General features: G+C 72.6%; 3 protein-coding genes across 3 annotated transcripts; 2 read left to right on the forward strand and 1 right to left on the reverse strand.

Moving 5' to 3' along the window:
* Nucleotides 1–1,368: 1,368 nt before the first annotated feature.
* LOC133749143 (tyrosine-protein kinase JAK3-like) lies at nt 1,369–11,056 on the forward strand. The gene is made up of 23 exons (XM_062178323.1): nt 1,369–1,552; nt 1,766–1,889; nt 2,030–2,141; nt 2,232–2,377; nt 2,519–2,810; nt 3,314–3,436; nt 3,507–3,664; nt 3,909–4,020; nt 4,122–4,308; nt 4,395–4,522; nt 4,808–4,939; nt 5,124–5,208; nt 5,423–5,550; nt 5,835–5,967; nt 6,046–6,197; nt 6,583–6,733; nt 6,973–7,112; nt 7,393–7,582; nt 7,786–7,910; nt 8,026–8,198; nt 8,408–8,525; nt 9,105–9,215; nt 9,987–11,056. Exons 1-23 carry the CDS (start codon nt 1,369–1,371, stop codon nt 10,092–10,094), a joined length of 3,312 nt encoding a protein of 1,103 aa, XP_062034307.1. The 3' UTR covers nt 10,095–11,056.
* Nucleotides 11,057–12,008: 952 nt separating this feature from the next.
* Nucleotides 12,009–12,576, forward strand: LOC133749828 (insulin-like 3). Its single transcript, XM_062179174.1, has 2 exons — nt 12,009–12,204; nt 12,395–12,576. Exons 1-2 carry the CDS (start codon nt 12,009–12,011, stop codon nt 12,574–12,576), a joined length of 378 nt encoding a protein of 125 aa, XP_062035158.1.
* Nucleotides 12,577–13,106: 530 nt separating this feature from the next.
* Nucleotides 13,107–15,129, reverse strand: LOC133749452 (N-acetyllactosaminide beta-1,3-N-acetylglucosaminyltransferase 3-like). Its single transcript, XM_062178606.1, has 2 exons — nt 14,560–15,129; nt 13,107–14,301 (listed from the first exon to the last, which is right to left on the reverse strand). The coding sequence occupies exons 1-2, from the start codon at nt 15,127–15,129 to the stop codon at nt 13,750–13,752; spliced, it is 1,122 nt and encodes a 373-aa protein (XP_062034590.1). The 3' UTR covers nt 13,107–13,749.
* Nucleotides 15,130–19,961: the final 4,832 nt, after the last annotated feature.

Genomic DNA, 19,961 nt, shown 5'->3' on the forward strand with positions numbered 1-19,961 from the left:
TCCTGTCATTTCCGGATTCTGGCCCTGCCATTGGCTGCCCCTCGGGGTCGGGGTCTCCCAAGGGCTGTGCACCTGCACCCCCAGACTCTCGCCATCGTGGAGCCCCTCCCAGCGTGGGGGAAAGCCCCCGCCCCGCGGCCGGGAGCCCACCAGGAAGTGCTGAGCTGGGCGCGTCCTGCCCTAGCCTGGGGCGGGGGTGGGGGGTAGTGGTCTAGCCTGCACCCCTCCCCGCCCTGGCCGGCCCCGAGGGAGCCTCAGCCCCTCTCAGGGTCCCTCTCAGGGCCACCGCGACCTCGCCTGGCCTCCCTGACCCGCTCCGTCCACACACGGCCGGGCTGGCCCCCTGCCCCTCAGCCTGCCCTCAGAGCTCGGTCTTGAAGTCACCGCCTGAGGGAAGCCCTCCGGGATCTGTCGGCCAAGCAGCCTGACCCGCACTTAACAGATCCCTGGTCGGGGGAAGTCCTGGGTGGACGCGGAGGCTGGGCCCGAACCTGACAGTGGGAGGAGGGCGTCACAGCCCCCCACGCGGGTCCAGGACCTGCTGAGCCCCGCCCCGTGCTCCCCCGGGCCTGGGCTGTGTGCGTTGGGGGGGGGTTGGTCTCTGAGCCAGGGCGCTGCTGCCGAGGGTTCTGGAACATTCTGCCCCGCCCCCACAGCCAAGGCTCAGGAAGTGAGCGGCCCACACAGGAAGGGGGCAGTGGGGCTTTCCTGTCGCCGGCGCCAGCGCGGCCTCCGGGCGGCCCGGGGTCCCCAGAGCCAGGTGAGCGCGCGGGGCGGCGGGGGGCGGCGGGGGGCGGCCGCGACCCTGGGGGCCCGGGCTCGGACAAGCTGCCCCGAATTCCCAGCAGGCCCGGGGGTGGGGGGGACCCACCGCGCATGTGCACTGCGCTCCTGCGGGGGGGGGCTTGGAGAGCCAAGATCGGGGCGTCCATGGGGGGGCGCTTCGGGTGTGAAAATAGATGGGCGTCTTCTGGACCCCCCAAACTGGGGCTCCCGCATTTGGGTTTATTTGGAAGCATCGTGGGTCTTGAGCGGTCATTTCAAACCTGACCACGTTTCCTGCTGTGCACCAGGGCGCGGGTCAGCGAGGGCCCGGGGGCTGGGGATCCCTGCATCTGTGCGGGAGGCCCGGATGGAGCTCCTGGCTCCTGGCCCCGCCCCGGCCGCTAAGGGGGAGAGAGAGAGAGAGAGAGAGAGAGAGAGAGAGAGAGAGGTCATGCACCTGCTGGCCCCTCCCCACCTGCCCCGCAGCCGCAGCCGGAGCTGGGCCGGGTGGGGTCTCCCCGTTGGGCCTCCTCTGTCCGGCTGGCCGGGACTGACGACGCCGGCCTTGCCCCCGTGTGTGCCCCCGACCCCGCAGGCGGCGCCATGGCGCCCCCCAGTGAGGAGACGCCGCTGATCCCCCCGCGCTCCTGCAGCCTGTCCTCGGCGGAGGCGGGCGCCCTGCACGTGCTGCTCCCGCACCCGGGCCCCGGGCGCCCCCCGCGCCTGTCCTTTTCCTTTGGCGACCACTCGGCCGAGGCTTTGTGTGTGCGGGCCGCCAAGGCCAGCGGTGAGTGGCCGCCTGGCAGGGTATCCGCGGGCGCCTTGGGGTTTTGAGGGCTGCGTAGGAGTTTGGGAAAGGAGCGTGGGCCTTGGAGGCACTGGGGCTGCAAGCCTTGGGCAGGGAGGGGGCCGGGCGGCCGGGGGCTTCCCTGCGGAGGGGGCGAGAAGGAGGGGAGACCTGGGGGGGGTTGGCAGGGAACTGACTGGGCCGCACCCGCAGGCGTGCTGCCCGTGTACCACTCGCTGTTCGCCCTGGCCACGGAGGACCTGTCCTGCTGGTTCCCGCCCAGCCACGTCTTCTCCGTGGAGGACGGGGCCACCCAGGTCCTGGTCTACAGGCTCCGGTAGGGAGGGGCCGTGCCCCGCCCCCGCCGAGGGCCCCCTGGGCTCCGCCACGCCCCTGCCCCTGCCTGGGGGGCACCTCCAACACCCCAGAGACGCGGGTCCCCCAGGCTCCCCCTGACCCCGCCCCTCCCCCACGCAGCTTCTACTTCCCCGAGTGGTTCGGGCTGGACAAATGCCACCGCTTCGGGCTCCACAAAGAGCTGGCCAGCTCCATCCTGGACCTCCCGGTGCTGGAGCACCTGTTTGCCCAGGTGTGTGTGTTGGGGAGCGGGGCTCCACCCAGAGCTTTGGGGTGCGCGGGGCGCCCGCGGGGCTGCTGACCCCGCGCCCGCCGCCCCCAGCGCCGCAGTGACCTGGTCAGCGGGCGCCTCCCCGTGGGCCTGAGCTTCCGGGAGCAGGGCGAGTGCCTCAGCCTGGCCGTGCTGGACCTGGCGCGGATGGCCCGCGAGCAGGAGCGGCGGCCTGCGGAGCTGCTCAAGGCGGTCAGGTGAGGTCCCCGGGGAGGGCGGGCACGCGTGGGCCACGCATGGGCGCCCGGGGGCTGAGCAGGCCGGCAGGTGAGACCCCCCCAGGGAAGGCGGGCACGCGTGGGCGCCCGGGGGCTCAGTCGGCGGCCCGCCCCCCGCAGCTACAAGGCCTGCCTGCCTCCGCGCCTGCGCGACCTCATCCAGGGCCTGAACTTCGTGACCCGTGGCCGCATCCGCCGGACCGTGCGCCGCGCCCTGCGCCGCGTGGCCGCGTGCCAGGCCGACCGGCACGCGCTCATGGTCAAGTACATCATGGACCTGGAGCGGCTGGACCCGGCCGGGACAGCCGAGACCTTCCGCGTGGGCCTCCCGGGGGCCGGCGGCGCAGACACGCAGGGACTGCTGCAGGTGGCCGGCGGCAGCGGCGTGGCCTGGAGCCCGGGCGGAGACGAGGTGCGCGTGGGCGGGGCTGGCGAGTAGGGGGCGGGGTTGGCTGGGAGGGTGGGCGTGGTGAGAGACGGTGCTAACTGGTGAACCAATAAGGACTGGGAGGGGCGGGGCTCCGGAAGGCAAGGAGGGGCGGAGTTGATAGGAGAGGCGAAGTTTGAAGAACATGGGTGGGCAGGGCTTTGTCAGGGGGCGTGGCTGCGCGAGGAGGAGACTGGGTGGGTGGGCGTGGAAAGGGGCGTGGTTTACTGCAGACCAATAAGGATGCAGGGTTGGGGCGGGGCTCTGGGAGGCGGGGCCCAGTAGGAGGCAGAACTTGTTAGGTGCGGGGTGAGGCGATGCTTGGGTGTGGCAAGGGGTGAGTTTGCTGGGAGAGGCGGGGTTTGGAGGGCAGGGTCTTGGGTGCCCCTGGCGGGGTCCCTGTTCCCGGAGGGAGGAGAGTGTGCGTTCCCGGCGGAGCAGGGGCGGGGGGCAGGGACCCCAGCCCCATCCGCTGTCCCGCCCCGCAGGCCTTGCAGCCCTTCTGTGACTTCCCCGAGATCGTGGACATCGGCATCACCCAGGCGCCGCGCGCGGGCCCGGCCCGGGAGCACCGCGTGGTCACCGTGACCAGGACGGACACGCAGATCCTGGTGCGCATGGGCGCGTGCAGGGAGGCCTCTCCCACCCCGCTCCACCCCGGCTGACCGGCCCTCCCCGCAGGAGGCCGAGTTCCCGGGGCTGCCCCAGGCGTTGTCCTTCGTGGCGCTGGTGGACGGCTACTTCCGGCTGACCACCGACTCCGGGCACTACTTCTGCAAGGAGGTGGCCCCGCCGCGGCTGCTGGAGGAGGCGGCCGAGCAGTGCCACGGCCCCATCACGTAGGCCCGGGCAGCAGTGGGCGGCGGGCGCGGGCGGCGGGCCGTGGGCATCCGAGCGAGGCCCTGTGCTGCCGCCCGGGGGCCCCGGCTTCACCCCCATGTCTCCCCTGCCAGGAGAAGCCCCCACACGGGGCAGGTTTCACAAGCTGGCGGCGGGTGCGGCCCCTGGCGAGGTTTGGGTCCCCCGCCCGGGTCTCAGGGTCGTCCCCATGTCTGCGTCTGTCTCTCCCCTCGCCTCCCCCAGCCTGGACTTCGCAGTCCACAAGCTGAAGGCCCAGGGCTCTCTCCCCGGCTCCTACGTCCTCCGCCGCAGCCCCCAGGATTTCGACAGCTTCCTGCTCACCGTCTGTGTTCAGGTCGGGCCGGGAGGGCTTCCTGGAGGAAGTGCGGGGCCAGCGTGCACGCCTGGGGTGAGGCTGGGGGCGCCCCCTCCTCTCACGGGGTCCCTCTTCCCCAGACACCCCTGGGCCCCGACTACAAAGGCTGCCTAGTCCGCCGCGACCCCACGGGCGCCTTCTCGCTGGCCGGCCTCGGGCGGCCCCACAGCAGCCTGGGGGAGCTGCTGGCGGCCTGCCGGAGTGGGGGTCTGCGCGTGGACGGGGCCACGCTGACCCTCGGCTCCTGCTGCACCCCCAGACCCAGAGGTAAGACCGGCCTGGCGGAGGGGGAGCGAGCCCGCGGGGGGAGGGGGCGTTCACCTCTGACTCCAGGCTTTCTCCGCCCCCCACAGAGAAGTCCAACCTGATCGTGGTGCGGAGGGGCTGCGGGCCCGCGACCCCCGCCGATCCGCCCCAGGGCCTGCTGCACCCGCTCAGCCAGCTCACTTTCCACAAGGTCCCGGCCGACAGCCTGGAGTGGGTATGGGTTGGGCCGGGGGCAGGGCCTGCGGGAGACCCTCCCAGCCCCACCCCCTGTCCTGCCCCAGGGAGGTGCCTGTGGGAGCCCTGATCTGCTCCAGCCTGGGGGAGGGGCCTGCCAGAGCCCCGCCCTCACGGCTACGCCCTGTGCCCCGCCTGGGGGAGGGGCCTGCGGGAGCCCTGCCCCATCCCCACCTGGGGGAGGGGCCTGCCGGAGCTCTGCCCTGTCCTCACCTGGGGAGGGGCCTATGGGAGCCCCACCCTCACGGCGCCACCCCGCCCACAGCACGAGAACCTGGGCCGCGGCTCCTTTACCAGCATCTTCCGCGGCTCCCGGCGCGAGGTGGTGGACGGGGCAGCGCGGCGAAGCGAGGTGCTGCTCAAAGTGGTGGACGCGCGGCACCGGCACTGCCTGGAGGTCGGCGCGCTGCCGGGTGGGGCGGGGGCGGGCAGACCCGGGTCCCCCCCAGGGCGGGGGTACTGGAGGCCGGGTCTCCCCGGGGCGGTGGCGGGGGGGCGTGCGCGGGGCCAGGTCCCCCCCCAGGGCGGGCTGGGGGCCCCTACCTGACCCCGTGCCCCGCCCGCGCCCTCTCCCCGCGCAGTCCTTCCTGGAAGCAGCCAGCCTGATGAGCCAGGTCTCCTTCCCGCATCTCGTGCTGCTGCACGGCGTGTGCATGGCCGGAGACAGTGAGCACGGGGGTCGGGGGCGGGGGGCGCAGCGCCATCCGGGTCTCCACGCAGGCGGTCGGGACGGGGCTCCGGGCTCCTGGGGACCTGGGCTGAGCCCGCAGTGCCCCCTAGGGCCCTGGTGGGCGTGGCCTCCCGCCTCTGGGTTCGGAGTGAGGGCCCTGGGCAGGGGCGGGGCCCGCTGCACACCCATGCGGTTCCACCCCGCCCCCAGGCACCATGGTCCAGGAGTTCGTGCCGCTGGGAGCCGTGGACACGTACCTGCGCAGGCACGGCCACCGGGTGCCAGCCAGCTGGAAGCTGCAGGTGGCCAAGCAGCTGGCCTACGCCCTCAACTACCTGGTGAGCGCCGGGGCATTGGGGATGGGCGCGGAGGCATGCGTAGGAGTTTGGTAAGGAGTCCAGCTGTGTCCTGCAGTCAGGGAGGAGCCTGGCGTGGGTGGAGGGGACGAGGCCAGGTCAGCCTGGGGGGTGGACAGGCAGGGGCAAGGCTGGAGCCAGGACCCCAGTGCCGGCAGCGCTGGAGCGGGAGTGCGCTGCACCGTGGGGCTTTGCAGTACGTGTAGGAGTTTGCCAAGGGAGCCGTGGGCGCTCACCGCTCCCTGGGTTTCCCCCCGACCCCACAGGAGGACAGGGGCCTCACCCACGGCAACGTGTCGGCGCGCAAGGTGCTCCTGGCCCGGGAGGGGGCCGACGGGAGCCCCCCGTTCATCAAGCTCAACGACCCCGGGGTCAGCCCCACCGTGCTGAGCCGGGAGAGTGAGTGACGGCGCGGGAGGAGGGCGGGGCGGGGCGGGCCGGGGCGGGGCCAGTCACTGACCACGCCCCGCCCCGCAGTGCTCGCAGACAGGATCCCCTGGGTGGCCCCCGAGTGTCTGCAGGACCCGCAGGCCCTCGGCCTGGAGGCGGACAAGTGGGGCTTCGGGGCCACCATCTGGGAGGTGTTCAGCGGCGCCCCGATGCCCGTCAGCGCGCTGGAGCCGGCCGAGGTCAGAGCTCCCCCACGTGGCCATCCCGGGAAGTGCCTGCGGATGCCCCTGCCTCGGAGCCCCCGGGGGCCAGGCTGTCCGTGACCCCTCCCTGCCTCGGCCCTGGGGGTCAGCCTGGCCGTGACCCCTCCCCCGCCTCGGCCCTGGGGGTCAGCCTGGCCGTGACCCCTCCCCCGCCTCGGCCCCGGGGGTCAGCCTGGCCGTGACCCCTCCCCAGGCGCTGGACGTGACCCCTCCCCCGCCTCGGCCCCGGGGGGTCAGCCTGGCCGTGACCCCTCCCCCGGGCTCTGGCCGCGACCCCTCCCCCGCCTCGGCCCCGGGGGTCAGCCTGGCCGTGACCCCTCCCCGGGCGCTGGCCGTGACCCCGCCGCCCCTCCGTCCGCAGAAGCTGGACTTCTATGAGCAGCGGGGCTGCCTGCCCGCCCCGCCGTGGGCCGAGTTGGCCCTACTGATCGAGCAGTGCATGGACTACGCGCCGGGCCGGCGGCCGTCCTTCCGAGCCATCATCCGGGACCTCAACAGCCTCAGCACGTCTGGTGCGCGGGGACCCTGTGCGGGGCGGCGGAGGCGGTGGCCGCGCCGGACGCTGAGCTGTCCGAGCTCGGGGGCGCCTCTGGCCGCCGGGCTGCAGCCCGGGCAGTGGCCTCGGCGCGGTGGGCCCGTGCCGTTGCACAGGGCGTGCACTATGGAAAGAGGCCGATGGCCCAGCGGGTGCCCGGTCCCTGCGGGTCCGTAGCGCGGAGGAGGCGCTGCTCATCCCTCCTGTGTCCCCCAGACTACGAGCTGCTCTCGGACCCCGCACCAGGCGCCCCGGGACCCCGCACCGGGCTGTGGGGCGGCACCCAGCTCCACGCCTGCCAGGACCCCACGGTCTTTGAGGAGAGGCACCTCAAGTTCATCTCACAGCTGGGCAAGGTGGGCGGGGCCGGGGCCCGGACACGGGGTGGGCGGAGGATGACAGACAAAGGTTGGGCAGGGTCCGACTGGGCGGGGCCAGGTGGCTGACATCGGGAGGGCGGGGCCTGGTGGGCGGGTCCGGATCCTGGAGGGGGGGCCTGGGGCGGGGCCCGGGGTGACGGACACGGGATGGGCGGATGATGACGGACAGGGGGTGGGCAGGATCCGACCGGGCGGGCGCGCAGGTGGGCGGGGCCTGGCCCGGGTGGGCGGGGCCGGTGACGACGCCCCGCCCCAGGGCCACTTCGGCAGCGTGGAGCTGTGCCGCTACGACCCGCTGGGCGACGACACGGGCGCGCTGGTGGCGGTGAAGCGGCTGCAGCACAGCGGTCCCGACCAGGAGCGCAGCTTCGCGCGCGAGATCCAGATCCTCAAGGCGCTGCACAGCGACTTCATCGTCAAGTACCGCGGCGTCAGCTACGGCCCGGGTGAGCCACGAGGGGCGTGGGCGGGCCGTGCGTGCGACGGGCGGGTTGGGGGCGGGGCTGAGGGCGTGGGGGCAGGGCCGAGGGCGGGCTGAGGCCCGTAGGTGCGAAGGGGAGGGAGGGGCAGGGGCGGGGCTGAGGGCCCGGGGTCCGCTGTGGCCGGGGGTGGGGCCGGGACCGGGGTCACGGAGGCCCCCCGCCCCCAGGCCGCCAGAGCCTACGGCTGGTCATGGAGTACCTGCCTCGTGGCTGCCTGCGCGACTTCCTGCAGCGCCACCGCGCGCGCCTGGGCGCCGGCCGCCTGCTGCTGTACGCCTCCCAGATCTGCAAGGTGCGGGGTGCGCGGGACGGGGCGGGGCGGGGCAGGGCAGGAGCGGGGCGAACGGGGTGGGCGAGGAGGGTGCCGCCTCCTCGGGACCCTCAGCAAGGCCCCCCGCCCCACGCAGGGCATGGAGTACCTGGGCTCCCGCCGCTGCGTGCACCGCGACCTGGCCGCGCGCAACATCCTGGTGGAGAGCGAGACGCACGTGAAGATCGCGGACTTCGGCCTGGCCAAGCTGCTGCCGCTGGACAAGGACTACTACGTGGTCCGCGAGCCCGGCCAGAGCCCCATCTTCTGGTGCGCCCCACCCCACCCCCGCCCCGCCCCTCCACAGCCCTGACCACGCCTGCAGCCCTGACTCCACCCCATCAGCCGGGAGCCTTGCCCCGACCTGTGGGGGGCTGCCCACTTGGTCCCCGCCCCCGCTGCCCGCCCTGTCCCTCCCCCACTGCCCAGCTGGTCCCCGCCCGCTGCCCGGCCGCAGCCAGCCCCGCGCTGTCCCGCAGGTTCGCCCCCGAGTCGCTGGCGGACAACGTTTTCTCGCGCCAGTCGGACGTCTGGAGCTTCGGCGTCGTCCTGTACGAGCTGTTCACCTACAGCGACAAGAGCTGCAGCCCCTCGGCCGTGAGTGGGGCGGCCCGCCCCGTGACCCTTCCCCTCTGGGCCCCTGCCCCCTCCCTCCCCTGGGTCCACACCCGCCCTGGGCCCATGACCCCTCCCTCCCCTGCTCCCCGGGGTCTGCCCTGGGCCCCTGCCCCCTCCCTCCCCTGGGTCCGCACCCGCCCTGGGCCCATGACCCCTCCCTCCCCTGCTCCCCGGGGTCTGCCCTGGGCCCCTGCCCCCTCCCTCCTCTGGGTCCGCACCCGCCCTGGCCCCATGACCCCTCCCTCCCTTGGGTCTGCACCCGCCCTGGCCCGCTGACCCCTCCCTCCCCTGGGTCCGCACCCACCCTGGTCCCGCTGACCCCTCCCTCCCCTGGGTCCGCACCCACCCTGGTCCCGCTGACCCCTCCCTCCCCTCGGTCCGCACCCGCCCTGGGCCCATGACCCCTCCCTCCCCTCGGTCCGCACCCGCCCTGGCCCCGCTGACCCCTCCCTCCCCTGGGTCCGCACCCGCCCTGGCCCCGCTGACCCCTCCCTCCCCTGGGTCCGCACCCGCCCTGGCCTCGCTGACCCCTCCCATCCCCCCCACGGGCGCCCCCAGGAGTTCCTGCGGATGATGGGGGGAGAGCGAGACGCCCCCGGCCTCTGCCGCCTCCTGGAGCTGCTGGCTGAGGGCCAGAGGCTGCCGGCGCCGCCCGCCTGCCCGGCCGAGGTGAGCGCGGGATGGGGGGTGGGGGGTGGGTCACAGATGCCTCAGTTTATCCGTTTCCAAAAGAGGAACCGCGGCGTCCGACGGGGGTGGGGGGTGGGCTTGGTTAAGTGAGTGCTGAGCTCGGCGTGGCCGGGGCATGTGGGGAGGCCAAGGGGTAGGACTGGCAGGAGAGGAATGGGCTGGTGGGGGGCCGGACAGTGGAAGGGGCGGGGCCCGTGAGGAGCGGGGCCGCGGCGGGGGCGGAGCGGCGGGGACAGGGAGCGTGGGAGGGGCGGTGCCAGAGAGGGGCGGTGCCAGAGAGGGGCGGGGCGCTGGATGGGGCGGGGCCAGTGTGGGCGGGGCCGCGGAGGGGCGAGGGCCGGGCTGGCCCGGGAGAGCAGGGCCCAGGGCCCAGGCCGCGGCGGCGGGAAGTGGGGTGCGGGGGAGCTGGCGCAGCCGGCAGGGCCTGGTTTGTGGCTTTCCCGGAAGCCTCTGACAGGCCCTAAGCCTCGTAAGTAAGTCGCGCAGCCACACATGTTTGTGGAGTGTCAGCTACGTGCCAGGCCTAGAACTTGGCGCCCGGCACCGCCTTAGCCGAGACCCCGGGCGTGGTGGCCACTGCCGGGAAAGAGGCGAGGGGAGGAGACACTGGCGGGGTGGGCGGGGTCGAGGGCGCAGCAGGTGTCGCCGTCCCGTGGGGGCGTGGACCGGGTGCGGGGGTTCGCGGCGGCTGTGGGGCGGGCAGGCGGCCACTCAGGCTCCTGACCGCCGCTGTCCGCCCGCGTCCTGCAGGTCCAGGAGATCATGCAGCTGTGCTGGGCCGCCAGCCCCCAGGACCGGCCGCCCTTCAGCGCCCTGGGGCCCCGGCTGGATGCGCTGTGGAGTGGGAGCCCGGGGTAGTGACCGCGCCCCGCCTCCAGGGCTGGGGGGCGTGGCCTCGCCGCTGCTGCTGGGGGGCCCTGGCTCAGGTGCCCCTAGGAGGACCCCAGCCCCGCCCTTCAGCCCCTCCCCTCCCTCTGCAGCCTGGCCCTGCGCTCCTGGGGGAGCCAGGTCGGAAGTTGGGCTTTAGACGACGCCCCTGGGGACAGGGACCTGGGGTTGGGGGAGGGGGACCTCCGGCCTGCCTCCCCTCCGGTCCTCACCCTCGGAGGGCCGCGGGTCGCCTGCGGGGCAGTGGGAGAAGGCAAGGCGCTCCTGGCCGAGGGAACAGCACACGTGGGCCAGGAGGCTCAGTAGAGGCTGAGCGCCCTGGCCCTCGCTGGCCTTGGTCCTCGCCCCTGTGAAATGGGCCCAGTTGGCTCCGGCTCGCGTGCCCTCAACTGTCTGAACACCTTTCCCGCCTCTCTGGAAGGCTCATATACAGCCGTCAAAACCCCAGCGGGGCTGGCGCCGTGGCTTAACAGGCTAATCCTCCGCCTGCGGCGCCGGCACACCGGGTTCTAGTCCTGGTCGGGGCACCGGATTCTGTCCTGGTTGCCCCTCTTCCAGGCCAGCTCTCTGCTGTGGCCCGGGAAGGCAGTGGAGGATGGCCCAGTGCTTGGGCCCTGCACCCCATGGGAGACGAGGAGAAACACCTGGCTCCTGGCTTAGGATCGGTGTGGTGCGCCGGCTGCGGCGGCCATTGGAGGGTGAACCAACGGCAAAAAGGAAGACCTTTCTCTCTGTCTCTCTCTCTCTCACTATCCACTCTGCCTGTCAAAAACAAAAAACAAAAAAAACAAAAACACAAACACCCCAGCGGTCCCGGCCTGCTGTGCCCCTGCCCACCCTGACGCCCGGGCCGTGGCTGTGTGCGCATGCGTACAGCTCTGCTTGCCCCCGTTGTGGGGGGTAGTGTTTGCTGAGTGAATAAAGGAGCTCCGTGGGGACCCGGCTGTGCTGTGCTTGATGGGGCCTTGGGGGGGGCGGTGGTTAAGGCCGTGGGTCCCGGTCTCTGGGGGCCGCCGTGGGGAGGAGGGGCGGCTGGGAGCGACCTTGACAAGGCCGGGAAGAGGGAGACCCCCCTCCCCCCACACACACCCCTCCCCACGCGGGCGCCAGCTGCGGCCTCGGCCTCGGTTCCCCCCTGGAGGGCTGATTGCGGGCTCCCCCGGGGGCAGAGGGACCAGAGCGTTCTGTGAGGGGTCAGAGGGCAAGGCCCGCGCTGGGGTGGCCAGGCTGTGGGGGAGGGGCAGGCCAGCACCCCCCCACCGTGTGCACCCCGGGGCCGAGGGACGTCGTGGAGGGTGGGGGAGAGAGATCCGTCCCTGCCCGTCTACCCCAGAAAAGCCCCCGATTGGGTGGGAAACGGAGTGGAGGGCTACTCTAGGTGGGGGGAGCCAGACCGGCCGGTCTCTGCCTCAGTTTCTTGCCTTTGGGGCAAAGCGGGGGAGCCTAAGACCCCCCTGGGCACGAGGCCAGCCCCAAGCAGGTGGCTCCCACGTCCTAGGTCGCCCAGCCCTGGGCTCCAGGACCCCGGGTGCGGGAAGACCAAGGCAGGGACCTCCTCCCTCACCGCCTCCGGGCGCAGGGGCAATGGGGGGGGGGGCGTGGGCTCTGCTCAGCGCCCTGTGGCCTTGGACAAGGGCGGGGCCCGCTCCCCCAGGACTGCACCCTTCCCGGCCACACTCAGGTCCCCCGCACTCCGGAACACATTCAAGGCGGCTCCCGGTCCAGTGCTCGCCCCTGGGGGTCCGCCCAAGGCCCCGCCGCACCCTTGACTTTTCCCCGGGGCCTTGTGCGGAACACCCCGTGCCTGCTCCAAGGCCTGCAGCTGCGGCGGCCCAGGCGCTATAAGGGGGCGCCCTGGGCTGGCTGGGAGCGCCGCCCCCAGCCATGGACCCCTGCCCGCCGGTCTGGGCGCTGCTGCTGCTGCTGCTGCTGCCAGCCGTGGTGTCGCCGCTGAGCCCCGCGCCAGCCCCGGGCGCGCCCGAGAGGCTGTGCGGCCACCACTTCGTGCGCGCCCTGGTGCGCGTGTGCGGGGGCCCGCGCTGGTCCCCCGAGGCCGCCCAGCCCGTGGCTGCCGGCGATCGTGAGTAGTGGGAGCTGCGGGGGGCGGGCGCGCAGGTGCAGGGGGAGGAGCGGGCGTGGCTGAGAGCGGTGTCGGGAACACAGCAGGCGCTTAACAAGTGCTCCCTTCTATCAGCCTGCCCGCGGAGGCTTTGCCGGGTCCCCTGGCCCAGGGCGCAAGCGGTGACCTCTGCCCTCTGCTCCGTCCCCAGGGGACCTGCTGCGGTGGCTGGAGGGCCCGCACCTCCTCCACGCACTGGCGGCGGCCGACGGCGACGCGCAGCCCCCGCCCCAGGGCTCTCGGCGCCGCCGCGCAGCAGGGGACAACCCCGCGCTCCGGTGCTGCCTCCGCGGCTGCGACCGCCAGGACCTGGTGTCTCTGTGCCCCCACTGACGCCGCCGGGGGGTAGGGCCGGGGCCAGCGCCACAACGCCCGGCGTCCCTTGGTTTCCTACGACGGGGGGGGGGGGGCTCAGCACTTCGCCCCGCCTGCCCTCCGGGAAGCCGACCGCGCCGTCAACACGCACCGGAATCCAGATGCCCAGGCGCTGGGGGTCAGACGTCCCGGCGCCACCCCAACGCCGGCCTCCCTGCCTTTGCGACGCCCCCACTCCCCGCTCCCTCTGCGGTAGCTAATAAATGAGACAAGCAGAATTCACATAAAACCCGCTCGCTCTTCTTCCCTCCATCCTGGCCCGGCCCTTTGGGGAGTGCGCCAGCGGGTGGGGGTGGGAGAGGCCTTGTCGGAGCCGGGGCGGGGGTGGGGGAAGACCGGAGCTGAGGACCGCGGGGGGCCGGGGATAGGGTGGGGGCCGCTGTCCTTGGTCCTTGTTTACTTTCCACCGTGCCAATTTCCGGCCGGGAAAACCCTGTCCAAACGCTTTACTGTGAGCTACATAAAACCAAGCCCCAGGTCTTTGCAAAAAACATTTAATTCCCTGAGGATCCGCCGCCCAGCCGCAGTCCGAACACCTGCCCAAGGCCGGGCCCCGCGCCCGCCTCCCTAGGCGCCTGCACGCGCTGACCTGGGCTCTCCCACCCCCCCAGTGCCCAGGCCGTTCCCTGCGTTCTTTGGGCGCCCGAGGGTGGGGAGCAAGTCTTCCACAGGGGACACTCAAAGCTCTGAGCTCCCACAGATGCGGGGGGCCAGCGCAGGGCTAGGCCCCTCCCACCACATCCCAGGGGCCCCCGCGGTGCTAACAGGGGCCCCTCAATCCCTGGCCCGGGAACCTTGTCTCCCAGCGGCACCTGAGACGAAGAGTCCTGGGTGAACTCAGGCGCTGCCCGCCGCCTGGGGACAAGGCTGGCAAAGGCACTCGGCCCTGACACGTCGGAGGCTTCATAGCGTGGATCCCAGCCGCCGGGAGCCTAGGGGCGGGGGTCTGGGCAGGACCAGAGGGGGTTTGCGGGATGCCTAGGAGTTCACCAACCGCTTACTCCATGTTATCCACCCCTCCCCGGCCCGGCCCCGCGCCCTGAGCCCCTGGTGGTGGTGGGGGAGGACGAGGGTCTGAGCGTCCCGGGGTTCGGGGGCGGGCTCCACGCACGCCCCGGCGGGGCAGGGCGCTCAGTAGATGCGGGCCCGGCGGCCGCAGGCCAGGTCAGGCTGGTTGAGCGCCTCCCACATGAGCAGGAGCTCGTAGGGCAGGAAGCGATGCACGAGCAGCAGCTCCCGGTAGAAGCAGGGGTCGAAGGAGGAGTGGGCGGCGGAGGGCGCGCGCAGGCCGCCCGTGCGCACGCCGCTGTGCGAGGCGGGCTCGAGGCCGGCGCGCTGCAGGCACATGCCCAGGAAGACATCATCGATGGGGAAGAGGTCGAGCGTGGGCGCGGCGCGGCGCAGCGCGGTGGCCGTGAAGCGCGAGAGCAGGAAGCCGCCGCCGCCGCAGTAGGGCGGGTAGCGCTCCTGCGCCATCACCAGCCTGGGCACGAAGTACTTGCTCCAGGGCGCGCGGATGGGGCCCACGTTCCGGATGAGGTGGCCCACGAAGAGGTGGTGGCCGGGGTCCTGGCTCTGCAGGTAGGCCACCATGTTGTCCGTGTGGGCAAACACATCGTCGTCGCCGTTCAGCACGAAGCTGGCGTCCGCGCACCTTCGGCCCTGCCACTCCAGGAACAGCACCTGCGCGGGTGGGGCGGGGGCGGGGCGCTGAGCCTCCCGCGGGGGCGCGGATTCGAGGCCCGCCGCTCCGCTTCCCACCCAGCGCCCTGTGGAGGATGGTCCAAGTACCTGAGCCCCTGCACCTGCGCGGGAGACCTGGATGGAGCTCCAGGCTTGGGCCTGTCCCCACCCTGGCTGTGTGGGGAGCTCCCTGGGGGGAGAAGCTGGGGCTTGGGGTGGGGTGGGAGCGCTCACCTCTCTCCGCCCCGCCCCGCGCACCTGCTTGAGCGTGAGGTTGAAGAAGGAGTCGTGGAAGGCCCACTGCAGGATGTCGCCGTGCGCCTCCGCCTCCAGCGCCAGCAGCCGGTTCACCTTGCGGGCCTCGTGCGCGCTGGCCGCCGTGCCCACGAGGAAGAGGCGGCGCAGCTGCGCGCCCCGCACGCGCCGCTCGCGGCCCCAGGTGCGGCGGACGAGCTCGCGGCGCTCGTAGTTGCCGGGCGAGGACTTGATGGCGAGCAGCAGGAACACGGGCCCGGCGCACTTGTCGCGCGGGGCGTCCTGCAGCAGCGGGAAGGCGCGGCAGTGCCGGTAGAGCAGGAAGTCGCGCACGTGCGCCGGCTGCGCCTTGAACTCGGGGTGCGCCGCCACCGACGCGTTGGCCACGCAGGGCGCCGGGCGCGGGGGCGAGGCCGCCGTGGGCCGCGTGGGCGCCTCGCGGGGGGCGCGCGGCGGCTCCGCGGCCGGGCAGCCTGGCGGCGCCACGTGCAGGCCCAGCAGCACCAGGAGCGCCAGGGCGCCCACGGCCAGCAGAAGGCCCGCGTCCGCGCGCAGGGGCCGCGGGCAGCGCATCCTGGCCAGCCCGGGGCCCGCGGGGGTCACAGCGCTTGGACGCTCCTGCGGGGGACAGAGCTCCGTCAGCCGCCACCGCCGGGGTCTCCGCCCCGCCCAGCATGAGGGGGCGGGGCGGAGAGAAAAGGGGAGGGGCGGGGAAGACCCTAGGCTGAGGGCGCCTGGGATCCCCAAGGCCGGCGGCCTCGCCCCGCCCCCTCTGCACCCCAGCCCCACGCAGTTCACACAGAACCCCGACTCAGATCCGGGCGCGCCCGTGTCCACTGCCAATCACGGGCCCTCCCCGCCCCCTCGCACCCCCACTGCGGGGCCAGTGGCCCTCAGTTCCGCCCCCTGCTCCCCTGTCCTGGCTGGGGGTGGGGCTGAAAGTCCAGGCCTCGCCCTGTCCCCTCATTAGCATAGGAAAAGGTGATGGAGAGGATTTGGGGGTTTGTGGACCAGAACCCCCAGGAGCACCCGGGAGGGCGGGGCCAGGTGTGGGCCGAGAGGAAGGGGCCCTTGAGTGACAGGAGGGGGGAGCGGATCGGAGGGGGAGGGTCAGAGAGAGAGGGAGGGGTCTTCCACCCACTGGCTCCTGTTCCCACACAGCCAGGGCCGGGCCAGGAGCCTGGGGCTCCATCCGGGCCTCCCGCGTGGGCGCAGGGGGAGGCGCGGGGTGCTCTGGGGCCTCCCGCGGGCCACGTCTGAGTGCCTGGGGGTTCAGTCCCGCCTCGAGCTTGTCCCTTGACCCTTCCTGGGCGCCCCGCTGGGCTGTGGGTCCTGTGAGCTGCAGGGGCGGCTGTACCAGGAGGGACCAGCAGGGGGCGCCGCCTGTTGCCATGGAAACAGCCCACTCTGTGCCGCCATCCCAAGAAGGAATCTTGGCCCAAAAACACATCTAACAGTCATTCACTCACTTATTCATTGGGGCCAGCGCTGTGGCCCAGCGGGTAAAGCCGCCGCCTGCAGTACCAGCATCCCATGGGGCGCTGGTTCAAGTCCCGGCTGCTCCACTTCCGATCCAGCTCTCTGCTATGGCGTGGGAAAGCAGTGGAAGATGGCCCAAGTCCCTGGGCCCCTGCACCTGCGTGGGAGACCCGGATGGAGCTCCTGGCTCCGGATCAGCCCAGCCCCGGCCGTTACTGGCATCTGGGGCGTGACCCAGCGGATGGGAGATCAATCTCTCTCTCTCCCTCTGCCTTCCAAATAAAATCTTTATATACAGATTGGCACTCCATCCGAGGGCAAAGTCTGCCCGCCCCGCACTTTCCATGACCGCAGAAACTTCCAGAATCTGACACAAGGAAGCAGCTCACGGGCGTCCAGACCGAGACCCCCCACCCCGTCAGCCAGTGCTGCACCTGCTCGGCCACATGGGAGCGAGGGGCCATGGCAGCTCAGCGGCCATTCGGCCGGCGGGCACCTCCTGAGCGCCAACTGTATACCTGACACGGAGGCGCAGCCACTGCTCAGCTGCCCCCCCCCATGTCAGCAGCGAGTGAGGGGGGAGGGAGCCCCAGGTCCCAAAAACTGGGTGGGGCCACTGCAGATGGGGGGGCACAGCAGTGCAAAGGCCCTGGGGCAGCCACAGCTCGAGGTGTGGGGTGCAGCGTGGGCAGGGTCGGGGGTGCCGAGCAGGACTGGGCATCTGGGGCTGAGGCCGAGGCCGAGGCTGGCAGCACCAGGGCGGCGCGGTGGGGCTTGCCCTCACCCAGGCCTGTCTGTTGGGCGGCTTCCTGCAGCCTGTGCGGAGAAGCCACTTCCTGTTGCTGCCCAGGACCCAGGAGCCTCCTGCAAGGGGTGGCCACTGCATCTCTGGGCTACACACCCGCTGCCTGCCGCCCCCCAGGCTGCCCCTCCCAGTGCGGCCTCAGGGCCTTTGCACCTGCCGCTGCCGGCCTCCCAGCTCTCCTCTCTCTGATCTCTGTGGCAGCTTTTCAAGGAGGTGCCCCGCCCCACCCCGCCCCATCCCTCCCAGGCCTCACACCCAGGGCAGCTGACAGCAGCCCTGAGCCCTGGCCCCTGACACCGGACACCGAACACCGGCCCCTGGCCCCTGGTCCCTGGCCCCCGGCTCCTAGAAGACCCAGCAGGGATTGGGCGAGATAAGATGCGGAGCTCCAGGTTCGAGTCCTGGCTACTCCACTTCCCCTCCAGCTCCCTGCAACGCTGCTGCATAGTAATGAGCTCCTGCATATTCACGAGGTGAATATTCATGAGCCACTAGCTGCTCTGGCTCCTCCCCTATGCATGGCCCCAAATGGTGGTGAGCTGCTGACTATTAATGACTTGCTGAATATTAATGAGCTTATAGCCATGGGAGGGGCGAAGCCACAGGCAGCTCTGATCTCCCACTGACCCGGGTGACGGCCAAGGCTAGCCCCTCGACTCCAGGCTGGACCCTCCAGGGCAGGCAGCCGGCAATGGGTTCGCACACCCTGGCCCCCGGTCCCTGCTCCATGGGGGGCGGGGCTGCTATGTGCCCACTTTCCAGGTGAGAACACGGAGGCAGGGCGGGGTGCGTGCGTGCATGCGTGTTCCAGATCCCTGGCTTGCTCCTTGGACCCCCGCCTGCCTCCCGCCCCGTGTCACCGTCCTCAGGGACTCCGAGGCCTGGGGATCCTGGACAGGCTCAGGGCTCCTCGCTTCCCTGGCCCCGACCCAGCCACTGAGCAGAGCCCCAAGGAGGCCCCGCGCCGGTTGGCACCGGTCTGGCCTGGTTTTACAAGGAGACGGGACAGTAAAGATAAATCCCGGGGCAGGTTCGTGAGGGCCCGGGGAGGCGTCGGTGCCAGGGCCGGGGCAGCGCACGCCCTTCCCGCCCTGATTTCCCAGGGGCGCCCTGGGTCCCGGTGACTCACCGGCTGAGCCGACCCCTCCCCTGCCGCAGGAGCTGCCCGGAGCCTGGTGCAGGTGCACGTCAGCTGGGAGGCCGGACCCGAGCTCCTGCTGCGCGCCAGCCCCCGCCCAGAGGCATTCGAAGGGGTCATTCCCTAGACGGGGAAACTGAGGCAGGCTGCGCAGCCCGGGGCACCGCAGACCCCTCCCCTCCAGGGCTGAGGGGGCGGAGGCCCGGCCACGGTGGTGTTGGGAGGAGGACCAGGCGACCCCCACACCCCCGCGGGGGAGCTGCCACTGAGGCCCTCCCCCCGCTGTCTCCCAGGGAAACTGAGGCACTCAGCGGAGGCCGCTCCTTGGGGTTGCTCTGTCGGTGATGAGCCTCCTGTCCCAGGAAGCAACCAAGGCCAGCCAGAATCCCACCCGGAAGAGGCGGAGCCGCGGGTGACTCAGCCCCGCCCGGGGGTCTGGGGCCGAGCCGGCCGGGCCAGATTCCGCAGGGAGGCCACAGGCGGCCCCCAGCGCCCAGCCGGAGCCGCCACGCCCCGCGAGCCGCGCAAACACGGAGGGGCCGTACCTGTTCTCGCACGGGGCGCGGGAGGCGGCGGCGGCCGGGCCCGGGGCGGGGGCTGCGGGTCAAACCACGGGGAAAACCCCACCACCAAACACAGGGCGGCCCGGGGGCAGGGACCTGCAGCCAGCGGCCCCCTGACCCCCGAGTTCGCAGGGCGGCGGCGGCCGAGCGCCCCGACTCAGTTTACCTCCCGGCCCGACTCGGACACGCAGGGCCAGAAATGAGCCCCGTTCTACAACCCACCGCGGGGGCGAAGGCAGCGCGGGCGGGGAAACTGAGGCACGCTCCGAGCTCGAGCCGCCCCTTCCACGGGGTGCGGCGGGGTCGGGGGAGGGCTGGAGACCTGTGCGGGGCCCGCGCGTCCGGCTCGGCCAGGAGCAAGCGGGTTGCCAAGGGCTCTACGCGCCGCCCACCCCCACCCCGCCCCGGCGCGGGTCGCCCGGCAACTCCGGGGCCCTGGAGCGCAGGTTCGGCCCCGCTGTTTGGAGACGCTAGGGGTGGCGCGCGCGGAACCGGGTCGGCGCGGTGTAGACGTGCAGGGGGCGCCTCCGGAGCCCGGAGTCCCCCTCCCCCCACCGCCGGGCGCCGCCGGGTCCTGGGGACCCCCTCCCCCAGCACTCACCCCCGAGAAGACGGCGTGAGCCCCGGCCGCCGCTGCCTTGCGAGCCGAGCGCCGCGTCCGCAGCCGGACACGAGCCCCGGGGCCGCCGGACCTCGCTGCTTCCCGCCGGCGCACAGCTGACCCGGGTTTCCCCCGGCGGAGGCCAAGTCCCTGCAGGCCCCGCCCCCGGCCCCGCCCCTTCCCAACAACGCCGGCCCCGCCCCGTCCCTGGACCCCGCCCATCCCCCCATCAGGCCTCCTGTGGTCCCCGCCAGCCCCTGTCCGCTCCACGCTCCTCTGCCCCACCTCCAGCCCCGCCCATTTCCCCCCCACGCCGACCACGCCCCGCCTCCAGCCCCGCCCCTGACCGCTCCGCCCCGCCTCCGGCCCCGCCCCACCTCGTCCCAGGACCACGCCCGCCCCACCAGGCTTCCTGTGGTCCCCAGGGCCCCGCTCTGCCCCCAGGCTCCCGAACCCTGCTTCAGGTAGCACCCCCATCCCAGGCCCCATGCCCGGCGTGGGACCCCCCAGCTTCTGTTCCGCGGGGGAGGGGAGGGGGAGCCTGGTGACTCCTTGGGTCTCTGCAGGGCGTAGGCGGGAGGGGGCGTTTGAAGATTCCAGAACTTTTCAGGCTGGGCTTAGCGGTGCGGGCGCGGGGCTGGCGCTGGGAGAGGCTGCGGGAGTCGGCGCTGGAGGGTTGCGGCGCGCACGGGTTCCAGCCCTCCCTCGCTCTCCTCACTCCGCGCGTGTGCGTGGCCTGGCCGTGCCTCAGTTTCCCCACCGGGGGGTCCTCATCTCCTAGAGGTGGGGGCTGCGGGCTCCGCATCACCGGGGTACCCG

Source organism: Lepus europaeus, chromosome 20 (assembly GCF_033115175.1).
Source record: "Lepus europaeus isolate LE1 chromosome 20, mLepTim1.pri, whole genome shotgun sequence".
NCBI classification, from domain to species: domain Eukaryota; kingdom Metazoa; phylum Chordata; class Mammalia; order Lagomorpha; family Leporidae; genus Lepus; species Lepus europaeus.

What these genes read in the sequence shown, in the direction of transcription:
- LOC133749452 (XM_062178606.1), bottom strand. Translation starts at nt 15,129, where the DNA reads ATGCGCTGCCCGCGGCCCCTGCGCGCGGACGCGGGCCTTCTGCTGGCC. An exon ending in TCAACCTCACGCTCAAGCAG is followed by an intron (nt 14,302 to 14,559) that starts GTGCGCGGGGCG and finishes CCACCCGCGCAG; the next exon opens with GTGCTGTTCCTGGAGTGGCA.
- LOC133749143 (XM_062178323.1), top strand. Translation starts at nt 1,369, where the DNA reads ATGGCGCCCCCCAGTGAGGAGACGCCGCTGATCCCCCCGCGCTCCTGC. An exon ending in CTGCACCCCCAGACCCAGAG is followed by an intron (nt 4,309 to 4,394) that starts GTAAGACCGGCC and finishes CGCCCCCCACAG; the next exon opens with AGAAGTCCAACCTGATCGTG. An exon ending in AGAGCTGCAGCCCCTCGGCC is followed by an intron (nt 8,526 to 9,104) that starts GTGAGTGGGGCG and finishes GGGCGCCCCCAG; the next exon opens with GAGTTCCTGCGGATGATGGG.
- LOC133749828 (XM_062179174.1), top strand. Translation starts at nt 12,009, where the DNA reads ATGGACCCCTGCCCGCCGGTCTGGGCGCTGCTGCTGCTGCTGCTGCTG. An exon ending in GCCCGTGGCTGCCGGCGATC is followed by an intron (nt 12,205 to 12,394) that starts GTGAGTAGTGGG and finishes CTCCGTCCCCAG; the next exon opens with GGGACCTGCTGCGGTGGCTG.